The 22,827-nt window shown below is 46.4% G+C and overlaps 2 protein-coding genes and 1 non-coding gene across 6 annotated transcripts; 1 reads left to right on the forward strand and 2 right to left on the reverse strand.

The window, feature by feature from the left end:
• Positions 1–4,503: 4,503 nt before the first annotated feature.
• Positions 4,504–4,575, reverse strand: TRNAE-UUC (transfer RNA glutamic acid (anticodon UUC)). The gene has a single exon. It is a non-coding gene; the product is annotated as a tRNA-Glu (tRNA).
• Positions 4,576–5,236: 661 nt separating this feature from the next.
• CCDC115 (coiled-coil domain containing 115) lies at positions 5,237–9,745 on the reverse strand. Of its 3 annotated transcripts, XM_068969464.1 has the most exons (6): positions 9,705–9,724; positions 9,124–9,434; positions 8,941–9,044; positions 8,770–8,852; positions 8,042–8,188; positions 5,237–6,545 (listed from the first exon to the last, which is right to left on the reverse strand). In XM_068969464.1, exons 2-6 carry the CDS (start codon positions 9,232–9,234, stop codon positions 6,433–6,435), a joined length of 558 nt encoding a protein of 185 aa, XP_068825565.1. In that variant the 5' UTR covers positions 9,235–9,434; positions 9,705–9,724; the 3' UTR covers positions 5,237–6,432. The 3 variants fall into 3 exon arrangements, with proteins under 3 accessions (XP_068825565.1, XP_068825567.1, XP_068825566.1); XM_068969466.1 differs by having other exon boundaries at positions 8,042–8,173; positions 9,148–9,745; XM_068969465.1 differs by having other exon boundaries at positions 8,042–8,173; positions 9,124–9,745.
• On the forward strand, positions 9,381–14,665 carry IMP4 (IMP U3 small nucleolar ribonucleoprotein 4). 2 transcript variants are annotated; one of them, XM_068969462.1, is made up of 10 exons: positions 9,381–9,503; positions 9,902–10,035; positions 10,181–10,289; positions 12,090–12,173; positions 12,866–12,975; positions 13,051–13,183; positions 13,269–13,423; positions 13,513–13,607; positions 13,727–13,800; positions 13,881–14,665. In XM_068969462.1, exons 2-10 carry the CDS (start codon positions 10,033–10,035, stop codon positions 13,991–13,993), a joined length of 876 nt encoding a protein of 291 aa, XP_068825563.1. In that variant the 5' UTR covers positions 9,381–9,503; positions 9,902–10,032; the 3' UTR covers positions 13,994–14,665. The 2 variants fall into 2 exon arrangements, with proteins under 2 accessions (XP_068825563.1, XP_068825564.1); XM_068969463.1 differs by having other exon boundaries at positions 13,054–13,183.
• Positions 14,666–22,827: the final 8,162 nt, after the last annotated feature.

Raw genomic sequence — 22,827 nt, forward strand, 5'->3', positions numbered from 1 at the left:
AAACAATTGACATGAATCTTGAAGAAAGGCAGGTTTCCAAGTAAATATATAGTTTCCTTAACATAGATTTAGTTCACTGATTCCTAAAATGTCAATGTTCACTCTCGCCATCTCCTGTTTGACCACTTCCAATTCATGGACCTAACATTCCAGGTTCCTACGCAATGTTGTTCTTAACAGCATCGGACTTTACTTCTATCACCAGTTACATCCACAACTGGGTGTTGTTTTTGCTTTGGCTCCATCCCTCCTTTTTTTCTGGAGTTATTTCTCCACTGATCTCCAGTAGTATATTGGGCACCTACCAACCTGGGGAGTTCATCTTTCAGTGTCCTATCTTTTCACCTTTTCATACTGTTCATGGGGTTCTCAAGGCAAGAATACTGAGTGGTTTTCCATTTCCTTCTCCAATGGACCACATTTTGTCAGAACTCTCCATCATGACCCGTCTGTCTTGGGTGGCCCTACATGGCATGGCTCATAGTTTCATTGAGTTAGACTAGACTGTGGCCCATGTGATCAGTTTGATTAGTTTTCTGTGATTGTGGTTTTCATTCTGTTGGCCCTCTGATGGATAAGGATCTTATGGAAGCTTTCTGATGGGAGAGACTGACTGAGGGGGAAACTGGGTCTTGTTCTGATGGGCAGGGCAATGCTCAGTAAATTCTTAATACAATTTTCTGTTGATGGGTGGGGCTGTGTTTCCTCCCTGTTGTTTGATCTGAGGCCAAACTATGGTGGAAGTAATGAATATAATGGCGACTTCCTTCAAAATGTCCCTTGCATACACTGCTGAAATGAGTGCCCCTGCCCCTGCGGCAGGCCACTGCTGACCCAAACCTCCACAGGAGACGCTCAAGCACTGTTCTGGTTCAGTCTGTGTGCAGTCTCTGGGTCCTGGTGCACACAAAGGTTTGTTTGGGCCCTCCGAGTGTCAAACAAACTAATGGACTGGAATGGGTAAATTTAACTCAGTTGACCATTATATCTACTACTGTGGGCAAGAATCCCTTAGAAGAAACAGAGTAGCCCTCACAGTCAACAAAAGAGTCCGAAATGCAGTCCTTGGATGCAGTCTCAAAACAGAATGATCTCTGTTCATTTCCAAGGCAAACCATTCAATATCACGGTAATCCAAGTCTATGCCCCAACCAGTAATGCTGAAGAAGCTGAAGTTGAACGGTTCTATGAAGACCTACAAGACCTTCTAGAACTAACACCCAAAAGAGATGTCCTTTTCATTATAGGGGACTGGAATGCAAAAGTAGGAAGTCAAGAGATACCTGGAGTAACAGGCAAATTTGGCCTTGGAGTACAAAATGAAGCAAGGCAAAGGCTAACAGAGTTTTTCCAAGTGAACACACTGGTCATAGCAAACACCCTTTTCCGATAACACAAGAGAAGACTCTACACATGGACATCACCAGATGGTCAATACCGAAATCAGATTGATTATATTTTTTGCAGCCAAAGTTGGAGAAGCTCTATATAGTCAGCAAAAACAAGACCAGGAGCTGGCTGTGGCTCAGATCATAAACTCCTTATTGCCAAATTCAGACATAAATTGAAGAAAGTAGGGAAAACCACTAGACCATTCAGGTATGACCTAAAGCAAATCCCTTATGATTATACAGTGAAAGTGAAGTTGCTCAGTCATGTTCAACTCTTTGCTACCTCATTGACTGTAGCTTACCAGGCTCCTCTGTCCATGGAATACTCCAGGCAAGAGTACTAGAGTGGGTTGCCATTTCCTTCTCCAGGGGATCTTCCTGACCCAGGGATCAAAACTGGGTCCCCTGCATTGGAGGCAGACACTTTACCATCTGAGCCATCCATATCTAGGAGGATTATACAATGGAAGTGACAAATAAATTCAAGGGATTAGATCTGATGAGTGCCTGAAGAACTATGGATGGAGGTTTGGGACAGTATACAGGAGTCAGTGATCGAGACCATCCTCAAGAAAAACAAATGCAAAAAAGCAAAATGGTTGTCTGAGGAGGGCTCACAAATAGCTGAGAAAAGAAGAGAAGCAAAAGGCAAAGGAGAAAAGGAAAGATATAAGCATCTGAATGTAGAGTTCCAAAGAATAGCACGGAGAGATACGAAAGCCTTCCTCAGTAATCAATGCAAACAAATAGAGGAAAACAATAGAATGGGAAAGACTAGAGATCTCTTCCAGAAAATTAGAGATATACCAAGGGAACATTTCATCCAAAGATGGGCTCAATAAAGGACAGAAATGGTATGAACCTAACAGAAGCAGAAGATATTAAGAAGAGGTGGCAAGAATACACAGAAGAACTGTACAAAAAAGATATTCATGACCCAGATAATCATGATGGTGTGATCACTCACCTAGAGCCAGACGTCCTGGAATGTGAAGTCAAGTGGGCCTTAGAAAGCATCACTACGAACAAAGCTAGTGGAGGTGATGGAATTCCAGTTGAGCTATTTCAAATCCTGAAAGATGATGCTGTGAAAGTGCTGCACTCAATATGCCAGCAAATTTGGAAAACTCAGCAGTGGCCACAGGACTGGAAAAGGTCAGTTTGCATTCCAATCCCAAAGAAAGGCAATGAAAAAGAATGTGCAAACTACTACACAAGTGCTCTCATCTCACACGCTAGCAAAGTAATGCTGAAAATTCTCCAAGTGAGGCTTCAACCGTATGTGAACTGAGAACTTCCAGATGTTCAAGCTGGATTTAGAAAAGGCAGAGGAACCAGAGATCATATTGCCAACATCCATTGAATCATTGAAAAAGGATGAGAATTCCAGAAAAACATCTACTTCTGCTTTATTGACTACACCAAAGCCCTTGACTGTGTGGATCACAAACAAACTATGGAAAATTCTTAAAGAGATGGGAATATCAGACCACCTGACCTGCCTCCTGAGAAAACTGTATGCAGGTCAAGAAGCAACAGTTAGAACTGGACATGGAACAACAGACTGGTTCCAAATTGGGAAAGAAGTACATCAAGGCTGTATATTGTCACCCTACTTGTTTAACTTATATGCAGAGTATATCATGTGAAATGCTGGGCTGGATGAAACACAAGCTGGAATCAAGATTGCTGGGAGAAATATCAATAACTTCAGATATGCAGATGACACCACCCTTATGGCAGAAACTGAAGAGGAACAAAAGAGCGTCTTGACGAAGGTGAAAATGGAGAGTGAAAAAGTTGGCTTAAAACTCAACATTCAGAAAACTAAGATCATGGCATCTGGTCCTATTACTTCATGGCAAATAGGGAAATAATGGAAACAGTGAGAGACTTTATTTTGGTGGGCTCCAAAATCATTGTAGATGGTGACTGCAGCCATGAAATTAAAAGACACTTGCTCCTTGGAAGGAAAGTTATGACCAACCTAGACAGCATATTAAAAATAGTTTTGCGACCTGGTTCGAAGAATTGACTCATTGGAAAAGACCCTGATGCTGGGAAAGATTGAAGGCTGGAGGAGAAGAGGACAACAGATGAGATGGCAGGAGAGCATCACCGACTCGACGGACGTGAGTTTGAGTGAACTCCGGGAGTTGGTGATGGACAGGGAAGCCTGGCGAGCTGCAATTCATGGGGTCACAAAGAGTCGGACACTACTGAGGGACTGAACTGAAGGGCACTGAGCCTTCCTGCCTGTTACCCTCTTATCAGGAACCCCAGCCACTGGATCACAGGAGGAACACAGCAGCCACAGGGCTAAGAAAGTTAAATTTTTCAGGGAACTCTCCAGTTCCTCCCCGCACCCAGCACATCGCCCCTCCGCGGACTCAGGTCAGCAGCAGCTCACCCTGGCTTGTCAGAAGTCTCTTGGGCCAATCTGCAGCGGTGGGGCTCCACCTCTACTTGCCGCACAGCCCTTCAGGGAGGAGCCAGAGAGCAGGGACGCCCAGCGCAGCGGAGGTTTAATATTTAAAAATTAAATATTTAATATGTAAATAATAATATTATTAATTCTTTAGTATTAAGGCACTGTATTATATAGGCAGTATATAAGGTATCTTATGTAGTATATAAGGTATCTTATGTAACTGTTAAAGAACAACTAGCCAATAATGTCGGAGAAGGCAATGGCACTCCACTCCAGTACTCTTGCCTGGAAAATCCCATGGATGGAGGAGCCTGGTGGGCTGCAGCCCATGAGGTTGCGAAGAGTCAGACACGACTGAGCGACTTCACTTTCACTTTTCACTTTCCTGCATTGGAGAAGGAAATGGCAACCCACTCCGGAGTTCTTGCCTGGAGAATCCCAGGGGCGGGGGAGCCTGATGGGCTGCTGTCTATGGGGTCGTACAGAGTCGGACATGACTGAAGCGACTTAGCAGCAGCAGCAGCTAATAATGTGATGAAAACTGACAATGATTAAAACATTAAAGAATGGGCCTCGGAGCTTCCTGGGCATCGATTTCGCTAGGATTAAATGGAAAGAAACAGTTAATCGGACTTGAGATGTACTAAAGGCAAAAAACTCCAAGTAAAAGGGCACTCCAAGTTCCCATACCGGGAGTCGAACCCGGGCCGCCTGGGTGAAAACCAGGAATCCTAACCGCTAGACCATATGGGAACCACTGAAAGAACACTTCCCTCATTTGTATCTATATCATCTGCGTCAGCCTGTCGTCAGCACACCCACAGACCTGCGCACTTCTCTTTGCGCGGGCTTGTAGCATTTCGGCCTGACTGCGGCTGCGCGAGCTCGGGTCTGCCTACGCAGTGTTTGTCAGCGTATCCGGGCGTCTCTTGAAAGTATGGACTCTTTCTCCGGAAAGCGCCCTCTAGAACCCGAGCGAGAGTGGGTGACGAGGCGCTTGCATCCCTCTTGGCCCTTGGGCGCCCCCGAAGCCTAGTTTCAAACAGTAAACGAAGGAGGGCTATTGCTTGACCTTCGTTGTCAACTGACGTCTAAAACAAAAGACTTCTCTCCCCGTGGCCACCCCCCTCCCTTGGCACCCGCCTCAGGGCAAGGTTCCCAGAGAAAATCTTTTCCTAGAATGGCGAAAACAGGGTGTTCACCTTCGCTCATTTTGGCTTGAGAATCTCTGAAATGCAACTTTTGTGTTGGGGGACGGATGCCCTTTTCCCCTTCAGTCACATTGTTTCGAGTGCTTTAATTAAGTTTTTCACAGACAAAGGTAGGGTGCGCCCTCTCCAAAATTCCTCCAATCCAACCAGAAAATTTGCCCTACTGCGATTCAAGTGTATTTTTATTAAAGGCTCAAGAATTAAAACAGTGTCTGTGTTAAGACACTGGTACCTGTGTCTTAACTTACATTAAGATAAATGAAAAAAATGGAAATGCCAAAATATGGTAGGGGTATACAACACTGGGATTAATCGAAAGAAAAGGGTGACATTTCAAATCAGCGCTAAGGATGGTCCACTGTATGAACTATGGTAGAAAAGAGGAAGTTGAGTGCAGGACACTCCCCGTACTTCACTTGAATACAAAAGTTCTTGAGGAAAACACTGGAGAATTCCCTTATTATCCCATCAACCGCAATCCCAAAGCCAGAAATCATAAAATAGCTACCTGATAATTTCAACTGTTCTAAGAAACGATTTAAACACACAAGAGCTGAGAGAGCTTTCCACCTTACTCATTATGCTATTCAACTGTTCTGTGCAGTTTAATGCAATGTGTTTTATAATAAAAAGTTAAACCCACCATAAGTAAAGTTAAAACACAAAAACTGGGAAAAAAGATACATCTCATAAACAAAAAACTAACATCCCCATAAGCTCCTAGAAACTGCTAAAAATATCAACAAGCCCATAGAAAAATGAAGCCAGGACACAGAGTTTCTGGCCCCACAACAAATTAAAAGACTCATTCTTGAAAGGCAAAAGCAGTCGTTTAAAAACCTGAATGGTCTCTTGAAAGAGTTCCTTGAAAATTTAGGTCAGATCCTTTTTACTTTCTGGCTTAAAACCTGCTAAGCATTCCCCATCTACTTAGGTATGTGTGTTTTTCTATCAGTGCAGAATCATTCTGTCCTGATCTGTGTAGCTATGTATGTTTTTTTTCCATCAAAGTCAGTTTTAAGGATCTAGAGAAACTGAAGCACCTACTTCTTGTCCTTCCCTGCCACTAGCTGTGTCGTATTTCATCCAGTAATGAAAAACCACAGCTAACTGATGCATGAAGTTGTTATTGTTCAATAATATGAGCTAACCTAACAGCTTTGTGACTGCTCTACATGGATGTGAGTTTACAAGTGGTTTCACAGTAGTAACTTTGAACATTATGCAGTTTGCCTCTTCAGCCTTCCCCACCTAACAAAGTTGGAAACATGCAGACCAGAGAAGTATTAAGGAGCAGGAGTTAGTTCGGGTGGTGGGCAATCTGTGAAGGAGGAAGGGCTGATAAGGGAGCCACATCAAAGAATAGCTGTTCCCACTGCCTTGCTTCTGTGGTGACAGGTCAGGGAGCCCTGGGTTCTAGCTGCTTGAGTTTCTCCTGGAGTTCCTGGAGCTGGCTTTGACCCCAGCTGATGCGGCTCTGAAGGCTGGCCATGTCTGCAGCCAGCTGCAGACCTAGAGAAGGAGAAGAGATTGTCACTGTGGTATCTATGGTGCCACATGTCTCAAGGGGCTCTGGACACCCTCAGGCCACTCTGGCCTTCAAACTATTCCTAAAACATTCCAGGTATAACTGGCATTGACTCCTTGAGAACCTCACTGGACTCATACTCTCAAGTCCTTCAGGTCATTGCTACAATGTTACTTCCCCCTCAAATTTCCTTGGCCCTCTTACAGCACCCACCAAGAACTAAAAATTCACAGATCATAACATAGTCTCTGTCCTTATATCATTCCTTCTTTTCTCCATTATCACAGGCCCTCACTACTCTTGCCCTCTCTCCTTCTACTTGTTTTCTCTGCCCCCAAGAGTGGTCCACATTCTGGACCCACACCTATGTTGCTTCCACTTGATATCTCTCCTGTAATAGCTGTTGGGAAGTCCTCTGGGCCCTCCACACCACCCAGTCCACTGACCAGTCCTGTCTTCTGCCATACTGCCTGGTCCCACTGATCACTCCCTCCAGGTAACACTTTACCCTCCCGATGTTGCTTCTGCCCCACTCCTTAGTCTTCTTGACTGGCCTCATCCCTTCTTTTCCCCTTACTTCCTGTTCACATTCCTGGGACCTCTGCTGACCTCATCCCATTTCAACTTTAATGCTGTGGCTGTGTCAGCAACTTGGGAATTTAAACCCAGTGTTATGCAGTGAGTTCTCAAATCTCTTTCTCCAGTCCAGGCCTCTTCCAAACTCCAGATACATGTACCCAACCATCCACTCAAAATCTCCACCACACCAGGAACATACACCACACCACTCCTGACTGTACCTCAGCTGCGGCTCTGTGGCCCTCCCGCCTCACCTTTTCAGGCATTCTGACTACAGACTGGGCGCCTCCTTCCCTTACTCCTGAATTGGTCTATCAGCAAATCCTGTGGTTTCCACTAGAAAAAACATGCAGTTTTCCCCCGACTTCCCCTGTCTTCCACTGTCCACACCACCTGCACTCTTGTCCACTGGCCTCCTCTCTGCCATACCAGATGCAACATCACCTCAGAGATCTGCCCTGGTTGGTCCCCGGCACCTAGAACACTGTTCCCCAGATCACCAACAAAGCTCTTTCCTTCATCTCTTCAGAGGCCTTTCCAGGCTACCAAATATACAACAGCTCCCCTAGGCTATGCCATCCACTGTGCTCTCTCTACCTTATTTTTTCATAGCAACTTTCATTGCCTGGTATTTTAGGGCCTACTTATTTGTTTTCACGCATGTTGTTTTTCTGCCCTCAATAAAGATCCAATGAGGGTGTTATACCTTTTGTTTCCTGCTGTATCCCCAGCACCTCCTATGAACCTGAACTCGGCTAACAGCCAATAAATGCTTTTTTAAAAAACCGTAGGTGTGCAACAAGTCTGAAATGGAGAAAACCTGCAAAGCCTTTTGAAGACTAATCCCAAGCCTGGCATTAGCACTCCCTGTAGATAGAAGCTCCCTTTCAGGGTCACTCACCCTCCCGGAAGCTGGCTTGAGCTTGTCGCAGACTGTGAGGAACCAGGATTCCAAACCATTTCAAAGGGTTCTGGGGAGCTGGGGAGGAGTCTGGCTCTGGAGTCCTTGGGAGACCCTTGCGCCTGCGCAGAGCTGAAGAAACAAAGGCTGGGGGTCTTGTTATTAATACCTGGCCGTCTTCTTGGCGACAATGTTAAACTTGATCTAAGCTCAAGATCCCAGAAAATACCAACTGTTGTAAAATCCGTTTTATGTTTTGGAAAACACCTTTTTACAAGCCCCTTGTGTCTGTACACTCTTTTTTACTGACATAAAATCAGCAAATGACCCCCCTTGTTTTCCTGTGAAAAAGGTACACAGACTTTTTGCCATTTTGCCTGAACCTGCTGAAAAGCCAGACACACCCTTCAACTCCCCACTGTCTCATGAATGATTAACTGGGATTAGAAATTTGTCCCCCTGAAACTAGCTAGACACAGAAATAAACATCTGTTCAGCTGAGACTTCCTCTGACTGCAAAACAGTTCTAACGGTAAAGGACTCACCCATAACTTTCTATTCCCCCTATAAATCTAAGGCAAAAAAACCGCTCTGCTGAGATTTTCATATCTTCAGAACTGGGGCGCGCTCTATCGCAACAGCCTAAATAAAATCATCTCCTCAGACGTCCCATGCATTTTATCTTTTATATGGGAAGGGGCCCGACGGGAAGAAGAGGGGGAGCTCACCTGCCTCGCGGGATCCCACTTCTTCTGGAGTCTGGGTGCCGGCTCTCACCATCCAGAACTTCTGGAGTCCGTCCTCAGCCTCGCTACAGAACGAGAAGGGAGATTGGACCTTTGGCGGCGCCGGCCCGGCCCTCTGCCCGCCCACCCGCTGCAGCATGCAAGGCTCCTCACCCGGTGCAGACGCGGACTTGGGGCTCCATGTGGGACGCATACTGCAGGGGCCCTACTGACTTGGCACCCATTGCATAGCGCGCTTTGGAGAGCGAGAGCCAGCCCTGGGAAGAGAGAAGAGAGAGGTGAAACAAGGTAACTTCCGTGCGCTGGCCAGTCCGCCCTCCCGCCCGAAGCTCCCACCTCCTCCACCCGGGCGTTTAGCGCTTGCCGCTTCGCCTCCAGTTGCTCCAGGTCTCCGAGGAGCTGCAGGAGAAGAAAGTCCAGCTCTGCCCGCAGATCCCGAGAAGCCATCTGCTACGCAGGGTCGAGAGCCGGCTCCTGACAGGTAGCCCAATCAGTGTCCGCCGGCCTAGCAGGACAGCCAATAGGCGTGCGAGGCCCGCCCTCTCTGGGGCTTCCAGTCATGGGTGGATTGTGGCTCCCAGTCGTGGGTGGATTGTGGTTGGCTGCTTTGCGCTTTTCAGGATCAGCGCGGCCTCGGAGCTGCGACCCTGGAAGTGATAACCTTCGTCAGGCAAGCATCCGAAGGGGACCAGCCACCCGGACAGTCGGCAAGAGCTGTGGGTATCTCCGAATTACTTCTGGAAGCGGCCGCGACTTAAACGTAGGGTTGTCGGAGTGGCGATGAAACGAGGCGTCCATTTGAAAGGAGGGGCGGCTTTAATTTCAGAATGGGCGGGTAGGCGATCATCTGGTCAATCGCTGAACAGCTTTTACAGCTGCTGGAGCCTACAGTTATGATTATTTTAGGGGTTCCTCACCTTCAAATCAAACATTCGCCTCCTCGCGGTAGGTAGTGAAGCCGCGCTGTCGCCTTTATTAACTGCCGGTCTAAGTCACGTGACAGCACCTTGCCGCCCTATCCTGCCTATTGGTTGCTTCAGTGAGCACGCGCTTCAGTCTGGCCAATCGCTTTGCGACTCCCACCTGTTAGCCATTTTAACTTCGGGCATTGTAGGAATCAGCGGAATCCGATGAGGTCTGTACCGACTTTTGATTAAGGGCGGAAGTGAGGACGGCGGAAGCGAGGACTGCGTTGCGCAAGCGGTATCCAAAGTCTCCTGGACCCACGTGGAAGTTGCGCTCAGGATGGTAGGAGGGATGTTTTAAACTCCTGTTTTGGAGGTCGGGGGCTCGTGGAGGCTGGGGTTGTGGCCGGTGAGGTCGGGGCGTATGTTTCTGGAGCCTGCTTTGCTTGGTGAAAACGGGTCGTCTGAATGGGCCCGCTCTTCCCCAGCTGCGCCGCGAGGCCCGCCTTCGCCGCGAGTACCTGTACCGCAAGGCACGAGAGGAGGCTGAGCGAACGGCCCAGGAGAGGAAGGACAAGGTTCGGCGCGCGCTTGAGGGTACGTGTGTCCCCCGCTCTCCGATCTTTTCTAGAGACTTGAGTTTTAAAACCCGACAGGAAACAGGCCCCAATGCTGTAAAACGCGTTTAATTAGCATTTACTGGTGTTAGGGTGGTGAGTATCCTTTCACGTATTTACTGGTCATTTCCCTAACTGTTCGATCTTCCTCATGGTTTGCAAATGTTCCTTTCGAGATGGTATGAATTACTTGTCATATGTGTTACAGTATCCAGATTTTACAGCTTGCTTATTAATTTTATTTACAGTGTCTTTATTGTTGTTTAGTCGCTAACTTGCAGTGTCTAGGCCTTTCCAGATTTAAACATTTCACGTGATCCTATACATATTTCCGCTGCATCGTTTCTGTTCTTGCTACCTGTTTTCACTACAAGGTAATATCTGATTGTCTTTTACTGCTGTTACAAGTCCCTTGTATTTGAAAACTGTTAATTCGTGTAGAACTTAATTTTATTTGCGTTGTAAATTAGGAATTTAACTGCAATATTTTGCCCACTTTCCATTTGCCCTGCTGTTAAAGCAGTCTGTCACACATGCCTGATTGGAAATGCTTTATTTATATGGATCTTGTTGGTTCTTGTGTTGGTGGAGCTCTGTTTCCTGATAGTACATCAACTCAATACCTCTGTTTTAAATTTACTTTGATTGTCTTAGGTTTTAGACATGTAAAGTATTGTAGTATGTATATGTATATTTATGTCAAGCATAATGTAAAACAGAGCTTCTCAGTGCTAGTGGTAAAAGAATCTACCCTGCTGATGAAGAGGTGTAGGTTCAAACCCGGAGTGGGAAACGGCAACTCACTCCAGTATCCTTGCCTGGAAAATTCCAGGGACAGAGGAACCTGGCAGACTGCTGCCCATGGATCCCGTTGGGATTGAGCTCCTGCTGTAATGACCTATCTACTCATGTTAAAAAATGAAACTGATAAATATATTGAAGTTCAGAAATATTTTCCCCGACCTAGAGAACCACAGTATTTAATATTGATTAAAAATAAGCCATTTCCTTCCTCTTCTTTTTTGCCTGTATCATGCTTGTTTGTAATACTAAATCATATTGGTTGATTTTAGGTAGTATTAGGTTTTGTGTATTCTTTTGCCACGTTATGTTTTTGTTTGGCATTGTTACTAAGATACATTGAGTGTAGGTGAGGCTCCTGCAGGTGAATATTCCACAGGGTCTTCATCCAATTCACTGTTGGGGGTGGACAGCTTATTTTTAGTTTGGGTCAGCCCTGCTGCTGTGAACACTGTCTTCAGTGTGCAAGAGTTTGTCCAGGGTATGTTAGAAGTGCTGGGTTCAAAGGACATGCTCCAAAGTGGGCATGGCCACACAGCCCAGCTGTTCTGCCAAATCCAGCCTTAGTTCACAGAGGGAACCTCTGACCCAGAGCATCACAATTAATGATTTTAATGTCAGAGGATGTGAGGGTTTCTGATCCACCTTAATATAGAATGAGTAGTTTCCATTTATTTTTTTAACGTTGTTAATTTTTTTCTGACTACAAAGGGAATGCATACTTGTGGGTACATAGTTTAGAAACCTCTCAAGTCTTGACACTCAGGACCCATAGTAAATGAAATCACCTATAAACACTCTTAACAAGGTGGCATATAGCCAAAAATAATTGTTTCATTACCACCTCCACCTCTAATTACATATCAGCTCTCTGCTCAGAAACAAGTAAAGGGGTGTTTTTCCATCAAGTCTGTACAGTGTTGTAAAAACTGAAGGTTCTATGCATGTTTCTCTCAACCTCTCTGTTTTCCCCCTGCAGAGAACCGCCTGATTCCCACCGAGTTACGCAAGGAAGCTCTGGCCTTACAGGGGTCTCTGGAGTTTGAGGATGCCGGCGGTGAAGGTGACCTTCCCTGACTCTATGGGCCAGCTTCTCTTCCTGCACTTTCTGTGTCATTCCTGAGACACCTTGAAGAAAGGCTGTGAAGCTCCTGATCCTGAAACGGTCTTCCAGGCACCCTCATGGCTGTGCACAGATGACACCTCAGGGGATCTCTCACTGAGTGCTCCCAGTTCTCTTTACATGGCACAGTATTACCCCACTTTGTACTTTGTTTTGTCTGTTAATTGGCCCTCTCACTAGGAATGTAGGTTCTGCTGGGACAGAACAGTGCCATTTTTTTCATTTGTGTCCCCAGCTACCAGTACTTCACAGGTATCCAGATGTTTGATTCATTGCATTATTCAACAAATATGAAAGGAATCACAGCATAAATATTTGTTGTGAGGTAAAGGAGTCTGTTACTCTGGGCCTTAACAGAATCTGGACTTGTGCTAACATGGTAGCTACTTGTTCCATGTGATTACTGGAGCTTAAATGAACTAGAATCAAATATAAAGATTCAGTTCCTCGATCACACTTGTGCTTGTAGCCAGTTTGGCCAGGGGTCACCCTGTTGCCCAGAGCAGGTACAGAGCGTTTCCATTCTTGCTGGTATTGTCAGACAGTGTTGTTCTAGGTGGATTTGGCCACTGGGCATTAGCATTTCACTGCCTTCGGCAATATCGTGTTCTTGTGCCTCACGCTTCTCACAGGTGTGACCAACCACGTAGATGATGAGTATCGCTGGGCAGGAGTTGAAGATCCCAAGGTCATGATTACTACCTCCCGAGATCCCAGTTCCCGCCTTAAGATGTTTGCAAAGGTATGACGACAAGCGTGAGTGGGAGGTGTTCAGAGACTCGGAGCCCCATCCTAACCAGAGGGAGTTCACCTGCAGGAGCTGAAGTTGGTGTTCCCTGGTGCCCAGCGCATGAACCGTGGCCGGCATGAGGTAGGAGCTCTGGTGCGAGCCTGCAAAGCCAATGGGGTCACTGACCTGCTGGTTGTCCACGAGCATCGAGGCACACCCGGTAAGGCTGGTGGGAGGGAGCTCGGTGCTGCGAGGGTGGCTGGCTAGGAGCAGAAGGTCTCTGACGGCTTGTGTGGTCCTGCCAGTGGGGCTCATTGTCAGCCACCTGCCCTTTGGCCCAACTGCGTACTTCACACTGTGCAACGTAGTCATGAGGCATGACATCCCTGACCTGGGCACTGCATCAGAGGCCAAACCTCACCTCATCATACACGGCTTCTCCTCCCGCCTGGGTAAGCGGGTGAGTCTGTGGCCATGAGCTGGGGGCTGGGGGCTGGGAGCTGGGGGTGCGAGGCCAGGCATTTGAGGCTTTTCTTCCTGCTGCCCTAGGTCTCTGACATACTCCGCTACCTGTTCCCTGTGCCCAAAGATGACAGCCACCGGGTCATCACCTTCGCCAACCAGGACGACTACATCTCCTTCCGGTGGGTCTGTTGGCTGGGCTCAAGTGATGTCCCAACCTTTATGCCCCTGTACTGTTTGTTGTTTATCCTGTAGCTGCTCCCTGCCTCCCCTCAACCCTGCCCTGCCCTCTTTGCCCCAGGCACCATGTATACAAGAAGACCAACCACCGCAACGTGGAGCTGACCGAGGTTGGGCCGCGCTTTGAGCTGAAGTGTGAGTTTGGGGCTTTCTCCTGCAACTGGTGGGGGCAGTGCTGGATATGTAGGTGACCATATCTCACCTCCTTCCCCCAGTGTACATGATCCGCCTGGGCACGCTGGAACAAGAGGCCACTGCAGACGTAGAATGGCGCTGGCACCCTTACACCAACACCGCACACAAGAGAGTCTTCCTGAGTGCTGAGTAGCCTACTCGCTAATGAGGATGTGGACCTGGACCTGGGAGGTGGGGAGAGGTCAGATAAAATCTAATTGCTGTAGCACCCTGTTTACCTCTTAAGTGGTCAGGGCAGGTCTGTTGGGTTGAGCGTGAAAGGTGTGGGGGTCTCCTCAGGTGCGGACCTGGCAGCTCTGGGACGTCCTCAGGCCCGGTAGTGACACTGTGTGTAGGACAAGGCAGACCTGAGGCAGTGACTAGCTCCTGGGCTGTTGGGAGGGTTTGCTGCTACCCTGGGAGATCTGGTGCTGCTGTTAGTGGCCGTGAACATTCATCATCTGGGAATGGGAATAAAAATGTGAGCCCAGAAGTCTCACAGTGGAGGTTGGCCCTGGGGACCAGCTTTCAGCCAGGGCAGGCAGAAAATAAACAAGATGCAAGCCATTTATTCATTTCATTGTGGCCTCCTTTGAGTGTAATTCAAGCTCCTCAGAGAACCCAGTGCACTTGGGTTCACCAGCAGTGGGAAGCTTTATATGGTCATCTTTCTCTTTAAGAATCTCTTTAGGATCTCCCTAGATTACCGAGGATCTCTCTTAAGTTATCAAGGATGTCTGGTATATGAATTCCCCACTTTTTGATGGGCACAAACTCAACTTGTTTCCTGTTTTAACAACCACAAATTTTGCTTCAGGAACACTGAACATAACGTCTGTGCATATTTATACAAGTATATCTGATGAGTAAACTGCTGCAAGTGGAATTGTGTCTTGAAAATGATTATAGATGCTGCTGAATTGTCCTCCAAGAGGCTGTCTCTTCCAGCCACTGTCAGTAGATCTGAGTGTTTCCTGTGTTCTTGCCATAACTGGGGACTGTCAGACTTGGTCAAGCTCTGGTTGCAAAATTGTTCCTCAATTGAATGTATTTTGAAAATTATAACAGATGCTAGTGTTAGTTGCTCAGTCATGTCTGACTCTTTGTAACCCCATGGACCGTAGCCCACCTGGCTCCTCTGTCCATGGGATTCTTCAGGCAAGAATACTGGAGAGGATAGCCATGCCCTCCTCCAGGGGATCTTCCTGAGCCAAGGAGTTGAACCCGGGTGTGCTGCATTGCAGGCGGCTTCTTTACCATCTAATCCACCAGGGGAGCTCATAACAGATGTCATACGTATTCAAATATTCATTGGCTATATGTGTGTTCTCTGTGACCTGTTAGCTCTTTATAGAAACTTGTTTACCTTTTCATTGATAGATTGTTTAAAGTCTTTTAATTGTGGAGAATTCGAAAATAAGAGCAGAGAGGACTGTACAGTGAGTCCACAAAGTCCATCTCATTGACCGGTATCCTGGTGGCTCAGCAATAAAGAATCCGCCTGCCAGTGCAGGACACAGGGGAGACGCAGGAGCCACAGGTTTGATCCCTGAGTCAGGAACATCCCCTACAGAAGAAAACAGCAACCCACTCTAATACTCTTGCCTGGGAAATGTCTTGGACCAAGGAGCCTGGCCAGCTACAGTCCATGGGGTCGCAAAGGATTTAGCAACTAAACAACAACCCACTTTGTAGCTGCACCCTCTCCCGATACCTGCTCCACTTGTTTATTTTGAAGCAAATCCCAGATACATATCATTTCATCCAAAACTATTTCCATATAGCTCTAAAAAATAAGACTCAACAAAAATAATATAGCACTGTCACACTTTAAAAAATCAGTAGTTATTCCAGATTCTACTTTACATATCCAGTTAATGTTCAGTTTTCCCTGATATGGTATGTTCATTTGAACCAGGATACAACTTAGGTGCATTTCATTGCAAATGATTGACAATTCTCTTGTCCTTTTAAAAACAGCTTTATTGAGATATAATGCATGTCAACACCATTGATCTGTTTAAAGTATACAGTTAAATATTTTTTTTATTATATTCACAGGGTTGCACAGTCATCACCACAATCTAATTTTAGGCCACTTTTGTCCCTTCTGAAAGAAACTCCATACCCTTTAGCTGTCACTTCCCATTCCTTTCCAACCTTCTCCCAACTCTCAGCACCTTGTAACCACTAATCTACTTTTGGTCTCTATAGACTTGGCTACTCTGGACATTGCATAGGAACTGTGATAGAAAAGAATCTCGTATTCCATTACAAGTTATTCACTAAAGGGATGTTGCCTCCAAGCTTAAACTATACATAATGGCCCACTTCTGGGAACCTTGCTTCCAGGTAATGAGTGTTAGGCTGCAATACCTTTGTTTAGCTCCAGGAAACATCGTGACCAGGCCCAGCTGTGAGTGACTGCAGGGAGGAAGAAATTAACATATCCCCTCTGGAGGCTAACGGGAACCAGGAAGTGTTTGACTTTTCTCCCTCCCTTTTTGGTATAAAGGAGCCTGAATTCAGACTCAGGCAAGATGGTTCAAACCCATTATCTTCGTTTCCTGGCTTTGTGAATAAAGTCTCCATTCCTTGTCTCAGTGACTCATCTCTTGAGTCTGCCTGTTGTGCAGCGAGCTTAGTATGAGCTTACACTCAGTAATGGAATGGAATCATACAATTTGTAGTGTTTTGTGACTGGCTTCTGTCGACTAAAGAATAGTCACAACCTGAGAATAAAAAGTTATTTGGTGGGAATGTTTGGGACTTCAAGCCTGGGAAACAGCATCTCAGGTAGCCCTGAGAAGCTGCTCTGAAGAAGCTGGAGAGGGAGGCAGGCTATATATAGAAGTTTGCAACAAAGAGGGCAGGCAGTCTGAACATCAAAGATTATTGTAATTAAGGGAAACCAGATGTCTCAAGGAATTTAGTGCTCTTCTTTATATGGGAAGATGCAAGTTTCTGAGCTCACTGAATTCTTTCCTTTCATATGCACTTCTGCTATCTGGGACCAAATCCTGCAATCTTGCTTCTTGAGTGTTCACATCTTTAATTCCTCTTTCACTGTAAGGGGTGGCAGAAGACTGCTGCTTTTGCTCACGTCCAGCAACGCTCTCCGTCCCCCTTCACCCCACTCCAAGCTCCTTAGCAATCGCTGTGGGGGGCGAGTTAACAGTATCTACTGGATCACAGGCATCGTTTTCCCTTTTAGGAGTTCTCATTTATGTTTAGAGGCCTGAAATCACTGATGGCGGTGACATTCTTGCCCACTGATACAGCAGGAAATATTTCACATTTCTCAGTGTTGTTTTCAGAATTGATGTTGTAGTATGTATCACTAGTTCATTCCTCTTTGTCCCTAAATAGTATTCTATTATATGTGTATGTAAGGTGACCGTGGCAGAGAAAGATACATCATAGGACAAGAGAAAGGGATCTGCCTTTACCAGTGCTCTCCTTTTATAGCCAACCCTTCTTATACCCTATCAATGGGAAATTGTGCCTCGAAGGGAGGGGTCCTTAGTTCAGCTCACAGCTGGGGTCTCCTGATCATGTATTCGGAGCATTCTCATGGTCGGTAGTCATGTTTCAGTTTTCAGTTAAGTCGTTCAGTCGTGTCCGACTCTGCGACCCCACGGACTGCAGCATGCCAGGCCTCCCTGTCCATCACCATCTCCTGGAGTTTACTCACACTCATGTCCGTTGTCCTTGATGCCATCCAGTCATCTCATCCTCTGTTGTCCCCTTCTCCTCAATCTTTTCAATCTTTTCCAGCATCAGGGACTTTTCCAATGAGTCACTTCTTTGCATCAGGTGGGCAAAGTATTGGAGTTTCAGCTTCAGCATCAGTCCTTCCAATGAATATTCAGGGTTGATTTCCTTTTAGGATGGACCAGTTGGATCTCCTTGCAGTCCATGGGACTCTCAAGAGTCATCTCCGACACCACAATTCAAAAGCATCAATTCTTATGCGCTCAGCTTTCTTTATAGTCCAACTCTCACATCCATACTTGACTACTGGAAACACCATAGCTTTGACTAGACGGACCTTTGTTGGCAAAGTAATGTCTCTGCTTTTTAATATGCTGTCTAGGTTGGTCATAACTTTTCTTCTAAGGAGCAAGTGTCTTTTAGTTTCATGGCTGCAGTCACCATCTGCAGTGATTTTGGAGCCCCCGAAAATAAAGTCTGTCATTGTTTCCACTGTTTCCCTATCTGTTTGGCATGAAGTGATGGGACCAGATGCCATGATCTTAGTTTCCTGAATGTTGAGTTTAAAGCCAACTTTTTCACTCCTCTTTCACTTTAGAGGCGCTTTAGTTCTTTTTCACTTTTTGCCATAAGGGTGGTGTCATCTGCATATCTGAGGTTATTGATATTTATTCCAGCAATCTTGATTCCAGCTTGTACTTCATCCAGCCCAGGATTTCTCATGATGTACTCTGCATATAAGTTAGGTAGGGTGACAATATACAGCCTCGACATATTCCTTTTCCTATTTGGAACCAGTCTGTTGTTCCATGTCCATTTCTAACTGTTGCTTCCTGACCTGCATACAGATTTCTCAAGAGGCAGGTCAGGTGGTCTGGTATTCCCATCTCTTTAAGGATTTTACAGTTTCTTGTGATCCACACAGTCAAAGGCTTTGGCATAGCCAATAAAGCAGAAATAGATGTTTTTCTGGAACTCTCTTGCTATTTCCGTGATCCAGTGGATGTTGGCAGTTTGATCTCTGGTTCCTCTGCCTTTTCTAAAACCAGCTTGAACATCTGGAAGTTCATGGTTCACATACTGGCTTGGAGAATTTTGAGCATTACTTTCCTCGCATGTGAAATGAGTGCAGTTATGCAGTCATTTAAGGATTCTTTGGCATTGTCTTTCTTTGGGATTGGAATGAAAACTGACCTTTTCCAGTCCTGTGGCCACTGCTGAGTATTCCAAATTTGCAGGCATATTGAGTGCAGCACTTTCACAGCATCATCTTTTCAGATTTGAAATAGCTCAACTGGAATTCCATCACCTCCACTAGCTTTGTTCGTAGTGATGCTTCCTAAGGCCCGCTTGACTTTGCATTTCAGGATGTCTGGCTCTAGGTGAGTTATCATACCATCATGATTATCTGGGTTGTGACGATCTTTTCTTGCCATCTCTTAATATCTTTTGCTTCTGTTAAGTCCATACCATTTCTGTCCTTTATTGAGCCCATCTTTGCATGAAATGTTCCTTTGGTATCTCTGATTTTCTTCGAGAGATCTCTAGTCTTTCCCATTCTGTTCTTTTCCTCTATTTCTTTGCATTGATCACTGAGGAACGCTTTTTTATCTCTCCTTGTTCTTTGCAACTCTGCATTCAGATGGGTGTATCTCGCCTTTTCTCCTTTGCCTTTTGCTTCTCTTCTTTTCATAACTGTTTGTAAGGCCTCCTCAAGACAGCCATTTTTCTTTTTTGCATTTCTTTTTTGGGGGGATGGTCTTGATCCATGACTCCCGTACGATGTCCCAAACTATGTCCTCCATAGTTCTTCAGGCACTCCATCAGATCTAATCCCTTGAATCTATTTGTCACTTCCACTGTATAATTGCAAGGGATTTGATTTAGGTCATACCTGAATGATCTAGTGGTTTTCCCTACTTTCTTCAATTTAAGTCTGAATTTGGCAATAAGGAGTTCATGATCTGAGGTACAGTCAGCTCCCAGTCTTCTTTTTGCTGACTGTTTAGAGCTTCTCCATCTTTGGCTGCAAAGAATATAATCAGTCTGATTTCAGTATTGACCATCTGTTGATGTCCATGGGTAGAGTCTTGTGTTGTTGGAAGAGGGTGTTTGATGTGACCAGTGCGTTCAGTTGGCAAAACTCTATAGCCTTTGCCCTGGTTCTTTCTGTACTCCAAGGCCAAGCTTGTCTGTTAATTCTGAGTATCTCTTGACTTCCTACTTTTGCATTCCAGTCCCCTATAATGAAAAGGCAATCTTTTGGGGGTGTTAGTTCTAGAAGGTCTTGTAGGTCTTCATAGAACCATTCAGCATCAGCTTCTTCAGCATTCTGGTTGGGGCATAAATTTGGATTACTGTGATACTGAATGGTTTGTCTTGGAAATGAACAGAGATCATTCTGTCATTTTTGAGATTGCATTCAAGTACTGCATTTAGGACTCTTGTTGATTGTGAGGGCTACTCCATTTCTTCTAAGGGATTCTTGCCCACAGTAGTAGATATAGTGGTCATCTGAGTTCAGTTTACCCATTCCAGTCCATTTTATTTTGCTGATTCCTAAAATGTCGACATTAACTTGCCATCTCCTGTTTGACCACTTCCAATTTGCCTTGATTCATGGACCTAACGTTCCAGGTCCCTATGCAATATTGTTCTTTACAGCATCAGACCTTGCTTCTATCACCAATCACATCCACAACTGGGTGTTGTTTTTGCTTTGGCTCCATCCCTTCATTCTTTCTGGAGTTACTTCTACACTGATCTCCAGTAGCATATTGGGCACCTACCGACCTGGGGAGTTCATCTGTCCGGGTCCTATCTTTTTGCCTTTTCATACTGTTCATGGGTTCTCAAGGCAAGAATACTGAACTGGTTTGCCATTCCCTTCTCCAGTGGACCACATTTTGTCAGAACTCTCCACCATGATCCATCCGTCTTGCGTGGCCCTACACAGCATGGCCCGTAGTTTCTTTGAGTTAGACAAGGCTGTGGTCCTTATGATGAGATTGGTTAGTTTTTTGTGATTGTGGTTTTCAGTCTGTCTGCTCTCAAATGGAAAAGGAAAAGAGGCTTATGCAAGCTTTCTGATGGGAGAGACTGATGAGGGGGAAACTGGGTCTTGTTCTGATGGGTGGAGCCATGCTCAGTAAATCTTTAATCCAATTTTCTGTTGATGGGTGGAGCTGTGTTCCTTCCCTGTTATTTACCTGGGGCCAAACTATGGTGGAGTTCGGACTTCCTGGTGGCTCAGGTAAAGTGTCTGTCTACAATGCGGGAGACCTGGGTTCCATCCCTGAGTCAGGAAGATCCGCTGGAGAAGGAAATGGCAATCCACTCCAGTACTATTGCCTGGAAAATCCCATGGACAGAGGAGCCTGGTAGGCTGCAGTCCATGGGGTCACAAAGAGTTGGACACAACTGAGCTACTTCACTTCCAAACTATGGTGGAGGCCAGCCAGGCCCCTCCATCCATGGAATTTTCTAGGCAAGAGTACTGGAGTGGGTTGCCATTTCCTTCTCCAGAGATATTCCCGACTCAGGGATCGAACCCGGGTCTCCCGCCTTGCAGGCAGACGCTTTACCATCTGAGCCAACAGGGAATCCAATGAAGATAATGGTGACCTCCTTCAAAAGGCCCCAGGCGTGTACTGCTACAATCAGTGCCCCCAACCCTGTAGCAGGCCACCACTGACTCATACCTCCACTGGAGACTCCTGGACACTCACAGACAAGTCTGGGTCAGTCTCTTGTGGGGTCATTGCTCCTTTTTCTTGGGTCCTGGTATGCACAAGGTTCTGTTTGTGCCCTCCAAGAGTCTATTTCCAAGGCCTGTGTAAGTCCTGGCAGCTCTGTGGTGGGGTTAATGGTGACCTCCTCCAAGCGGGCTTATGCCATACCCAGGTTTGCTGTACCCAGAGCCCCTGCCCCTGCGGCAGTCCACTGCTGACCCGTACCTCCACTGGAGACACTCAAACCCTTGAACTCATGTTCAAGGTCGGAGAAGCCCCAGCAAGACAGTAGACTCTGGAGCAGCCGCTGCGTGGCGCTGGAGCGGCTGTGAGGAGATACCCACGTCCAAGGGCTGAGAAGCCCCAGCAAGATGGTAGGAGGGGCGAATTCATGCTTAGAATCAAACCCCCAAATGGCAGACTTGTAGGTGGGCCAGTAGGTAAGCCCACCCAACCAAAGGTTCTTAACAGAGTAGAGCAGTGGGAGAATTTTTTCAAATTTCTTCTTCCCTCTTGTGGCCTAGTTAAACAAGGAAGTCGGAGAGGAACTTTTCAGTAGGGATTTCAGTAGTCTCAGACTGTCTCCTCACAAGCTTTCTAGGTGAAGGTGGTGTCTCCTGTTTATGATTTCCACTTTGTAACAGCCTAGGCTGGGCTCTGCACAGTATTGTGAAAGCTTCCCTGAGCACCTTCCAGCACCCTGTCCACTTGGCTCTGTTGCTGGCCTCTGAGCTGGCAAGCAGGTGGCAGATTGGCATGTGGGTATTGGAGTGCCCAGGACCTGCAGGACAGTGCCAGTTGCTCCCACTGCTTGCCTCCAGAAGTGTGTGCAAGAGGGCAAGCCGCAGCAGTGAGTCCCATTGCAAGAACACAGCTTGCAGTTCTCTGGGAGAATGGAGAGGGGTGAGCCACGGCTGCTGGAGGAGGTCTTGGTGGTTTTCCCACCCCCCACACCCAGTGCCTGAGCTGAGTGGAGGGCAAGCCAGGAGAGTCTGGATGCTGAAGAGACATGGAGGGGTGGCCAGTGTCAGGATGGCAGTCCGCTTAACAAGAGCAGGACATAGAGTGGGACGGGGAGGAAGGTTTAGAGTTGTGGGTGAATGTGCACCCAGAAACAGTGAACCATGGTGGAAGCAGGGCAGGTGGACTGAAGTCTCAGCCACTCTGTTCACAGGCCAGATAGGCAGATAGATCCCCAGACAGGCAGACAGACACACAAACCTCTGGTAAGACAGACTTCTAGATAAAGTCCCAGGCAAAGACTACATAGCAAGACAGCCAAACAAATGGACAGATTCTTAGACAGGTGGGAAGATGACCAGCCAGACATCCAGAGACCTGTGTCCAGACAGGACACCCCTCCCACCCTGCTTCCAGCCAACAGAAAGACAGAATCCTTCAGGAATAGACAAAGTACCACAACTGGACAGAGAGACAGTGGAAAGACATCCTACTACCCAGCCACCTATCCAGCCAGATCTTTAGCTTGACAGACTTAACTCTGCCAGTAAGAAAGACCCCAGGCTATCAGAAAGGTGCTCAG

Source organism: Capricornis sumatraensis, chromosome 3, assembly GCF_032405125.1.
Source record: "Capricornis sumatraensis isolate serow.1 chromosome 3, serow.2, whole genome shotgun sequence".
Lineage (NCBI taxonomy): Eukaryota > Metazoa > Chordata > Mammalia > Artiodactyla > Bovidae > Capricornis > Capricornis sumatraensis.

Excerpts from the sequence above, each read along its gene's own strand:
- CCDC115 (XM_068969464.1), bottom strand. The coding sequence starts at position 9,234 with ATGGCTTCTCGGGATCTGCGGGCAGAGCTGGACTTTCTTCTCCTGCAG. Across the intron at positions 9,045-9,123 it reads TAAACGCCCGGGTGGAGGAG|GGCTGGCTCTCGCTCTCCAA; the intron begins GTGGGAGCTTCG and ends CTCTCTTCCCAG. Across the intron at positions 8,853-8,940 it reads CAAGTCCGCGTCTGCACCGG|CGAGGCTGAGGACGGACTCC; the intron begins GTGAGGAGCCTT and ends CTCGTTCTGTAG.
- IMP4 (XM_068969462.1), top strand. Across the intron at positions 12,976-13,050 it reads GCCTTAAGATGTTTGCAAAG|GAGCTGAAGTTGGTGTTCCC; the intron begins GTATGACGACAA and ends GTTCACCTGCAG. Across the intron at positions 13,424-13,512 it reads CCTCCCGCCTGGGTAAGCGG|GTCTCTGACATACTCCGCTA; the intron begins GTGAGTCTGTGG and ends CTGCTGCCCTAG.